General features: G+C 55.2%; 1 protein-coding gene across 1 annotated transcript in view; it reads right to left on the bottom strand.

Moving 5' to 3' along the window:
* Nucleotides 1-9,773, bottom strand: part of PRKCA (protein kinase C alpha) — a 303,592-nt gene that overhangs the window by 78,009 nt on the left and 215,810 nt on the right. The window contains exon 4 of the mRNA XM_055089814.1: nucleotides 1,031-1,187. Within this exon, the coding sequence (XP_054945789.1) occupies nucleotides 1,031-1,187 (157 nt within the window). The remainder of the gene's footprint in view (nucleotides 1-1,030; nucleotides 1,188-9,773) is intronic.

Raw genomic sequence — 9,773 nt, 5'->3', positions numbered from 1 at the left:
ACACACACACACACACACACACACACACACACAGAGTTATCTTGACCATGATTTTGGGGGAGATATCGCACGCTCATGATCTAAGCCTGAGATGAAAAAAAATATTGTATTCAATTCTCTTCCTGTGGTTCTCCATCATCAACAAAGTACCAGCCCCTTGGCAAACGAGGCCCTAGACTAGGGGTTAGCAAACTATGAGCCAAGGGCCAAATCAGGCCCACTGCTTGCTTTTGTAAATAAAGTTTTATTGGAATACAGTCATGGCCGTTTGCTGAGACACATATTGTGTATGGCTGCTCTGAACCTAGAACAGCAGAGCTGTGTACCTGCAACAGAGACTGTATGACCCAAAAGGTCTAAGCTATTTACCATCCAGCCCTTCACAGAGCAAAGCTGGACAGCCTCTGATCTATACCCTAGGCAGCTACCTTCTGGTCGTGCACAAGTGCTTCCTGGGTTCTCCTCTGCAAAGAGGACCTCTTGTGCTCAGCTGCACTCAGTGCTTTCTTGCTCCTGACTTGCTTATGCCACTGCCTCCTCCCACCCCCTCCTCCCATCTCTGCCTCTGAAATCCTCACATTCCTTTCACATCCACTTTAAATGGCACCTTCTCCAGGAAGTCTTCCCTGCTTAGACATAAGGCTGATCTTCCCATTTCAGTGGCAACAGCAGCTTCCATGGTACTCACTGACTCCATGTTTTTAAAATTATTATTTAAACTCTTACCTACACCCTCTTCTAACCTAAGACCATCAAGAGGTGGGACACACTCTACATTTTTATATCATCTGTAATGTAAAAGAATTTTTTTGTACAGAAGTTACTGATGGTAATTTGGGGCCTGCATCACGTAAGTATTGGTAAACTGAGTTTCCATCCATCAGACAGGGGTGACCACAGCTACCTCTCTAGCAGCCACAGGAGAAGGGCTTAGGGACGAAGCAATGTTTAAAGACGTTTATAAAGCCCAGCTCATCGCTGCTAACAATGTGAAGGAGGAAAGCCATCCGGAAGAGAGGATTCAACTTACAACGTAAAGGACTCATTCCACTGGGGGTTCAGTGTGGAACGGATGGTTTTGGTTTTTTGTTTGCTTTCGTTCTTGGGGTCAGGAATAAGCTTCAGCTTCACATAAGGATCTGAAAGCCCATTTGGATCCATAGGGATGAGATTTTTTGCATCTCGTACTGTGAAGAGAGAAGGAAGAAAGATCCAATGTTACAAAAAGAGAACAGACCCTGGTTGCCGGGTGTCCTGCCTCAGGACCCAGCTGATCGAGAGACGTCAAGATGGCGTTGAAAGGAGAGGCGGTTTGGATCGAGAGCCTCTGACCCTCAGCACGAGAGGAGCTGCCCCCCGCCACCCCCGCCAGGGGTAATGGGCGCTGGGGAGGCCCCTGCGGTCAAGCCCTGAGACTCAGCCTGGTCCAGCAGCACCTGTGACACCTGGGTCACACCCCAACCCTGGTGAGGCAGAATCTGCATCGTAATGAGATCCCCAGGGGCCACTGGCAGCCCCCCTCTGGGGTAACTGGCCCACCTCCCCGCCCAGGCAACCGGCAGACTAGTCCACGGCCCGGTGGCACTTGAACTCCTAGAAGTCGTCTCTTTCCTTTGTAAAGGCTGGTGGTTTCTAAACTGGCTGTATGTTAGAATCGCGTGGGAGGGGGTTTGAAAATTCCAACGCTCACAACTAACTTAGAATCTCTAGTGGGGGGGGGCAAGTTTTTAGACGCTCTCCAGGTGAACCCTTGTGCAGCAGGGGCTAGAGCTACCAGTGCACAGGCAGTAACGAGGGAGGTGCCTCACAGGGGCTACAGCCTGACACCAAGGGCAGGCCCACCTTCCAGCAGCACCTGGGGCGGCACCTGGGCACCGAGGAGACACACAGACTCACGGGCCCCACTCCAGAATTTCAGACTCTGAAGCGTTTCCTAAGACTCCAGGTGACCCCTACGTACATTCTAGTTGAGAAGCACTCATATGCAAATGCAAAATAACGAGGAGGAAAGGCTGCTTTACCCGCAGAGGAGGGCAGGCTCAGAGTTGCAGCTGGCGGAGGCTCGTGACAGTGGGAGGGCTGAAGCCCCTGCCTGTCAATCATTCGTCACTCTGATAAGAAGGGGCAGAGGCCGGAGCCCACACACCGATGTCTTCCTCACCCTCCTCCCCAACGTGGCTGAAATCTCCCATCATCGGGGCCCCTGATGAGCCGGGTGCCATGCGGACACATCCACCCGGGAGCAGGACCTCTAGGCCAGCGACTTTCACAGTGCAGCTCCTGGACCAGCAGTGTCCGCATCACCGGCTGAGTCAGAACTTGGGCAGGGGGTGCGGTCGGGTGGCCTGTGTTTTCCAAGCCTCCGGGTGATTCTGTGGGAAAGCTGGCGGATCACTGCTGCAGCCCGTTGGCATAGATGGTCAGCTTAGTTTGATTGTTAAATGAGGGGTTTGGGAGAATTTCAGAAGAAGGTGCTAGCGTTGGCAGCGGGCAGGGATAGAGGGGGATGGAAGGGCGCTAAAGACACTGGGTCTCCGGGCAGAGCCCTAAGGGCAGAGGTCACGGACGAGCGTTGCCCGAACGCCTGGGGACACGCTGAGCACTGTCACCTTCCTCGCCTGGCAGCCTTGGCACAGGAAGGTGACAGGTGGGACCGTATTCTAATGGCCTGAGGGGCAGTGAGCTGCCGCAGGGCGACAAGCCACAGAGGAGCCGGCCGTGTGTTCCTCGCACACCACTTACGCCCTCCAAGGATTTTTCCCCATGAGACAGTACCTAACCTCACCCAGCTGGCAGGGGACAGAACAGAAGCAAGTTCGCACCCCGGGGTCTGTAGCTCAGCCGACCTGCCTCCAAATCCCACCTCCATCGTGTGACCCCAAGTCCTGGAAACGTAAGTGCATAAGCCTCTGTTTCTTCATCTAGAAAAGTGAAAGGGGGCATATTTCCAGCGGCATAGGATTGTTGGGAGAGTGAAATAACGTATATAAAATGCCTTATGCTGTTGGCAACTTGGCAAATGGTGGAGGAAGAAAAGACCGCACGACGTGAGCGCGTACGACGCCCCGGACGCAGAGTCCTGGCCTCACCCCCCCTGCCCCCGATTTCAAAGCCTTCGGTGAGGTAGGCGGTCCCCAGGGGCCCCGGCCGCCTGAGAATTCCTCCAAGCGCATATGGAGGTTTTAACGCGTCGCAGAATAAAACAGCAACCCGAGTATCACAAAAGATGACAGATTTGAGCATAAAAATGAAGTTCTCCCACAGAGAATGGGAAGGGCCCAAAGGTTCTCTCCAATCGATCACTGGAATGAGAATCAGATGCTTTCAAAGGCAGCACAAAGCTCCGGAACGTCTAACACGGAGGCTACATCCCAGATGAACTAACGAGGAACCGTCAAGGCTGCCAAGAGCCCTGCCAGTTGCAGAAGGAGCGTGGGCCCCGGCTTTTCCATCCAAAAGTGAGAGTCCTGACGGGCGGCACACACGCGGTCATCTAGGGCCTAGGCCTTCTGAATGGTGATGAGGTAAAGTCTTGATGGGATTAAAGCTGTGAGCTTCCTACTGAAATACTACCATTTAAGTTGAAAACAGCGCCATCGATTCCAACTGTCACCAAAGTAGACGGTGGGTCCAAATTTCAATTTCCTAGCGCAGCAGAGAACAGCCCACCTGCCCGGACACCTGAAGCGGGATTGGGAGCCACCAGCTCGGGGTCCCATCTGCTTGGGATGTGGGCTCGGGGACCAGGCTGCCTGTGTCTGGCTGCTGGCTCTGCTGCTTTGTGGCTGTGTAACCCTGGCAACAGATCTAACCTTCCCGTGCCGCGGTCTCCTCATCTGGAAAATTATGAGAATTATACACATTCCTACGTACAGAGTGCTTTTGGAACAGTGACAGGCACACAGTAAGAACCCAATAATGCTTGTTATCCTTGCTGTTGCGGATGAAGGCTTCTGGCAGAGAACACAACCCCGAACGTTTAGACGTCCAGAAACTGGCCTGAGAGCTTATGAACTGGCAGGCGAATGCTGTGAAGAGCCGTGCGATGCCTTGGCACTCGCTGTTTCAGAATGAAAGTCTGCTGTCATTCTAGAACTTTAATAGAAATATAGAATATAATTATATGACCATCTTTTGGCTTGAGGTGCCTATTTGGAAAGGACTGGATGTCAAGCCCAGCCTTGAGAAAAAGCAGCCTGGGGTTGAAAGATTACATAATTTCCTGATAATGTAAGAGATCACTTCTGGACAAAATCCATTCAAATAAGATGATGGAGATTGAGAAATACCTCCACGGTGCCCCAGAGATGCCTGATATAGGCGGCCAGGCGAGCCCAGGACATGTGAGTTTTGAATTAAGTGTCCAGGCGTATGGTGGGGGCGGGTCTCGTCATGAGCTCTGGACCGGACGGCCCTCGCCAGACCGGGGAGTCTACATCGGAGGTGTCCCAGCGTAGACGGAACAGCCAACACTTAGGAAGGGAGCCGGGGTTTTGCCAAGCGCCTGCCTGATGGGAAAGCAGAGGTGAGGATGCAGGACAGTGGCAGGCGGGGCGACCGCCAGGCTTTCCCAGAGAGGCAAGCCACGCCCACAAAGACTTGCAGCCAGGGACTGCCTGAGGCACCTCTGAGGAGGCAGGGTGACGTCAGGCTCGCCGTGCTGGGACAGAGGCTGCAGATGGTGGCCGGCCGCTCAGGGGCAGGATAACTCAGCGGCCAGGAGCGTGGGCAGCTGGGCCCAAATCCTTGCTCCAGTGCTGATTAGCTGCGTGACTCGGGACAAGTTACCCCACTTCTCAGTTTGTTCATCTGCAAAACAGGAACCGTAATAGTGTCTGTCTCCTAGGGTTGCTGTGAAGATTAAGGGAGTTAACACACGTAAAGTATAGAGAAGAGGACCCGGAGCGTGTGAGCTGTGGCCTCAGCGCTGGCCATCACTGCTCGTGTTAAACAGTGTTTGCTACCTTTAACATCAGCGTCACCACCACCGCTGGCCCCTGGCCCTCCTGTCCAGTCCAGGAAGCAGGGCTGTCTCCTCAGGGAAAAGAAACCAAGCTTCCTAAAAGGACAGTTCATAGAGCATGGAGTTTCCAGACCTCAGGGTCAGGCCAAAGTTCAATAGTCAGCTCTTAGTTGTTCCAAAATAGCTTGGGATTAAAAAAAAACCAAAAAACAAAACCCCAATTCAATGCAATCCTTGATCCATTCAGAGAATGGTCCAGATGGTCTCTTGATCCCAAGAATATACGCAGTGTGAATTATCAAGTGTGATAATACAACAGACACCCACGAGCTCATCACCTAACATAAAAGCCAACACCCCTGAACCCACCTAGAGCCCCCCCCATCCCACCTGCCTGCCTCCCTGGGGGTTTTTAACCTCACGCTGAGGTCACCTTAGGGCACACCGGCCGGGCACGGGGCAAGGGGAGGCTCTGAAGGCTTATAAAGCGAAAGCTTTGTCGAGGACACAGCTGCATCCCCTGCGCCCGCGGACTGGACTGGACTTCACTGACGCACAGTGACCTTGTCCATCACAGAGTTCATATCTGGGCGGGGACACTGGTGACGCACAAAGAGGTGCCTTCAGATTCAAGGACCACACAGCCCTTCAAATGATCTGTTTTGCTTTAGAAAATAACTCTCCGATTTTAGCGCCTTCTTTCCTCCCTCTTAAGAGCACGCTTGTTCATGGCATCTGTTTAAAAAGCCAACAACAAGGACAAAGGCTCAGAACAGGGACTTGCTGTGAACGGCAGGCTTGTTCAGTGTGTGCGGACCCTGTGAGCCCCTCCACCTCCAACCTCGCTCCACAGCAAAGGCAAGAGTAAATGAAATTCTATAATCCTACCCCACAGCACGTAAAAGCAAAAGTTATGTTTTCCGACACTACCAGAAACCCCCCACAAACTCTTCTCCGCTTAAAGTTACCAAGAGCAAAAGAGATGTGCACGCAGACATGCCAGGGGGACAGGCAAGGGCACAAAACAGGAGAAGGGTCAGCGTCTGTGGACACATGAACCTGGTGTCATTTGCCATCAGGCAGCAGAGTGATGGAGGCTCCCAAATCCATGAACCACGTGCTCAAGCACAGAGCATTAATTTTGATAATTATTAGACAGCCATAGCACCTTCTTCCAAAGAGCTCTAGACCTGTAAGCCTGTAAGTTAATTTCTTATAAAAATGTGATCGCACTTGAATGTAAGTTTAACGACAGAGAAATCTGATGGGTTATTTCAATCCTAAGAGATTTGCCTTTGGCGAGAAGGTGGATATGGGTCTGGGGGTGTGAGTGGTCTGCCGTTTCTCCATTGAGAACGGCTGGCCTTGACCACATGGCATGCAGCATGTAGCTGGTCCCTGACTCTCTGCTTCCCAGGAAGCTAGCGGACGTGGCGGTGATGGGAAGGGACCGCGTTCCCGCGGAGACCACCGCGCGGCAGGCGCTGGTGCGAGCTCTTCACGCTCCCGCAAGCCCGTCTGTAGACGGGGACTCAGAGGCAGAGAGAGGTGTTACAACCTGCTTGCTACACAAAGCCAAAAGGCGGCCAAGCCGGGGATAGCCCGCGATTGTATAAAAGCCAGCTTTCCCTTGTTATTGGATAAAACTGACTCGGTCCAGACAAAGTCCCAGGGGAGAGGTAGTAAAATTGGCCTCGGCTTCTCCCAGGAAGATGGGGAGAAAGCAAAGAGACCACAGAGGCCTCCGCTGGAAGGAGGGAGGCGGCCGAGCGTGGAGGGTTAAGTGAACACACTTAGGGTCGAGCTGTGGACGTGGCCCAGAGGGGCTGGTGGGAAGGAGAGTAAAGCTGTACGACTCCGTTTCTGCTTTGGTGCCTTGACCTTAGCTAAGGCGGCTGTGGCACCTGATTAAAAGATGTGAGTGCAGTGGTTTCTAGGGTTCAATTCTAAAATCACTTAGTGCGCTGGGGTGTTCCGGTTACTAAGTGGTCTCTACAGCTGGGCCTCTGGGACAGGCTGACATCAGCCTAAGAACTGACAGGCCAGCTCCTGGACCAAGTAAGACTACAATGTCCCCAAGACTTGGGGCCCGAAAGCATCCAGCGCTCATGACACTGAGGAGGCCAGAGGGGAAGCTCTGCCCACCCACACGCAGGAACGATGCTGTGTGCCAATAAAGCTTTATTTAAAAGAAACAGGCTGTGGGCTAGATCCGGCCCTCAAGACACAGTTCATGGATCCCTGACACAGAGCCAAGCCCCCCCACCACCACCACCAACACAGCGAATGTCTGACAAGAGACTGACCCGGGAGAGGAGCCTCTGGTCCGTTCTGGCTCCTTCTGAGCCCTGTGAACTCTGACCCCGTCCTAAAGCTTGGGAGGGTCCCGGGCTGGGGCTGGGGAGCGACAGCGTGTCCCCTAACGGGAACCAGAGTTCACCTCTGTCCTCTGTTTCTCACGTCCAGTCCTAGAACCTTGGGAGCCGACATCTCTCACGTGTACTCATGCCTGCTTCCTCCCCGCCCAGGCTGCAGGAGGCTCCTAGGTCTGCACAGGAGTCTGCTCTCCTAGACGAACCAGATTTGCAGCCTCCTCGGGGCCCTGACCTGCTGCAATTTGCCAACCCCCCCACCCCAGCCCGGTCACACCCGGGTGCAAACAGTGAGCGTGATAAGGCATCAGTGGGGCCATTCTGGAATCAGGCAACAGCTTCTCTGGAAGTGGGCATTTTCAAGGAACGTGTGCTCATCAGCCCTGGATGCAAACCAGCGGATCCACCGGAGGAGCGACCAGCACGGACAGGCCCCTGGGCTTCCCACTCCATCGGGCTGGGCTCTCAGAGCTAAGGGCTTGTCCTGCTGAGAAAGTCTCCCTCCTGGCAGCCCAGGGGGCCTCGTTCAGGAGCGTCTCAAGCACGGATGGGCCGCATCAGACAGAAAAAGGGGAAAAGCCCTCCCACCAGGCCGAGCAGCTCCGAAGACCAGCCCCACCAGAGAACTCTTTCCCGGGTCACGGAACTCGGAAGGACACCCTGTTCCCAAGGCTTGTTTTTGCCTCTCCTTCGGGCCTCCGCTGACGATGCTGCAGGAGGAGAAGCCGAGTCTCAGAGTCTGTCAGTTCTGCACCAGAAGCCAGAACTCGCGGCAAATTCTGCTGGGGAGACTGGCGGGTGGCAAATTGCTTCCGGAACAGGATGTACCGAACGTCCTTCGCACGAGATGTTTCGGGGGCGGCCAAGCTGTCTAGCAGCAGGCACGGTGCCAGGCCGGGATCTGAGCTTCTTGAGCCGTCAGGGGGATGAGCCCCGGCCAGTGTGGGCAGGTCCCAGGTGGAGCCCGGGGCCCCGGGAAGGGCCAGGACCCGCCAGGCCACAGGCCGTCGGGTGGCCCAGAAGGTCGCCGCGGAGGCAGGGCGAGGGCAGGCCCGGCTGGCACGAGGGGCGGGCGCAGAGGGCAAAAGCACCCGAGTCCTCCCTGGCGCACACGGGTGTCCACGGTGCTGGGTGACAAGGCCACCTGACAGCACCCTGGGCCAGTCTTCCTTCTCTTTAAGCCACAAGCTCCCTGAACACAGGATTACAGTCTCATGACAATTTTCGGGCACCCATGGGCCCTGGGTTGGGGACCCTTGCTGGATGTGCCCCAAGGACAGAGGGACCCTTCCTTTCTCCACACCCTTCAGGACCTGCGTCTAAGGGAGAGGGAGTGTCCCTCTGGGGGGACTCCTACTTTGCCGGGGGCGGGCAGGGGTCCGGAGCAGCCCTCGCGATGGGCAGTGAGGACAGGCTGGGACCGCTCCTGCACGGGAGGGAGGCCTTAGTGGGGAGGGCTGCCCACGGGCCCCGCGGTTCTCCATGAACTCACGGGTGCCCCTAGTGGCCGAGCTTCATCTGGCGGAAGAAGGTCATCTCTCCAACAGTGAAGGGTGGGGACTTGGTGGATGGGGAGCTGGTGGGGACTCGTGGGCCTGGTCACCGGGGCGGTTTAGCGAGGACACCAAAAGCCACGTCACTCCCTCTGAGCGAATCGGGACGGAGAGATTTTCAACCACAGCTTGAGTGACATGGTAGTTTTGAGGCTCCCAACCTAGAAAAGAGGTCCACAGCCTCCTTTCTCTGTTACTTACTTTAACATTTCTATCTCAGTTTTAGGGACACTCCACACCCGGTTCCACATTCACCCGGTGACAGTGGCAAGACTGGAGCTGGCCCGGGTCCTGACGGGTGGATCGTTGAGTTTGTCAAACAGCTAAGCGCACCCAGCCCATCACGCTTACCGCTAACCCCACCGTGATACGCCCTCCACGCCGAGGAGGCCCGTCATTTTGCTATTGATTTTGAAGCCCTACTGCCTAGAGGAGCTCCGCGACACACGCTCAGTAACTAACTGTTTCCTAAATCGTCGAATCTCCACACCACCCTTGTCCCGCGCTCCTGGGCCGCCCGGGGTCCACACTCCATCCATCCCTCCCAGGGCTACAGCCCTGACCTGAGCACCACCCCCATCTTCTCGGACCTTCCCTCCCCCGCCCGCCCGGCCCGCCGGAGCTTCATCTCCACAGACGTCGTAGCAACTCGAGGGCAGGGGCCGCACCAGGCCCCACCTGGGTGCCCCCTCACCTGGTCAGCACAAACCTGCGAGAGCCCCGGGGGTCCTCGTTGGGCTGAGAAGCTAAAGCAGACTGGAACACTGGCAAACGCCGCGTCCCTGGGCTGCAGTTCATAACGCGTCCATCTGGAGGGACTCTCGGACAAGGAAAAACCTCACAGGTCTTTTCAATGGAGAATAAAGCCGGGCCAAAAGGAGGCAG

The sequence above is a fragment of the Physeter macrocephalus genome, chromosome 14 (genome assembly GCF_002837175.3).
Source record: "Physeter macrocephalus isolate SW-GA chromosome 14, ASM283717v5, whole genome shotgun sequence".
Lineage (NCBI taxonomy): Eukaryota > Metazoa > Chordata > Mammalia > Artiodactyla > Physeteridae > Physeter > Physeter macrocephalus.
This window is presented reverse-complemented; position numbering and strand designations above follow the sequence as displayed.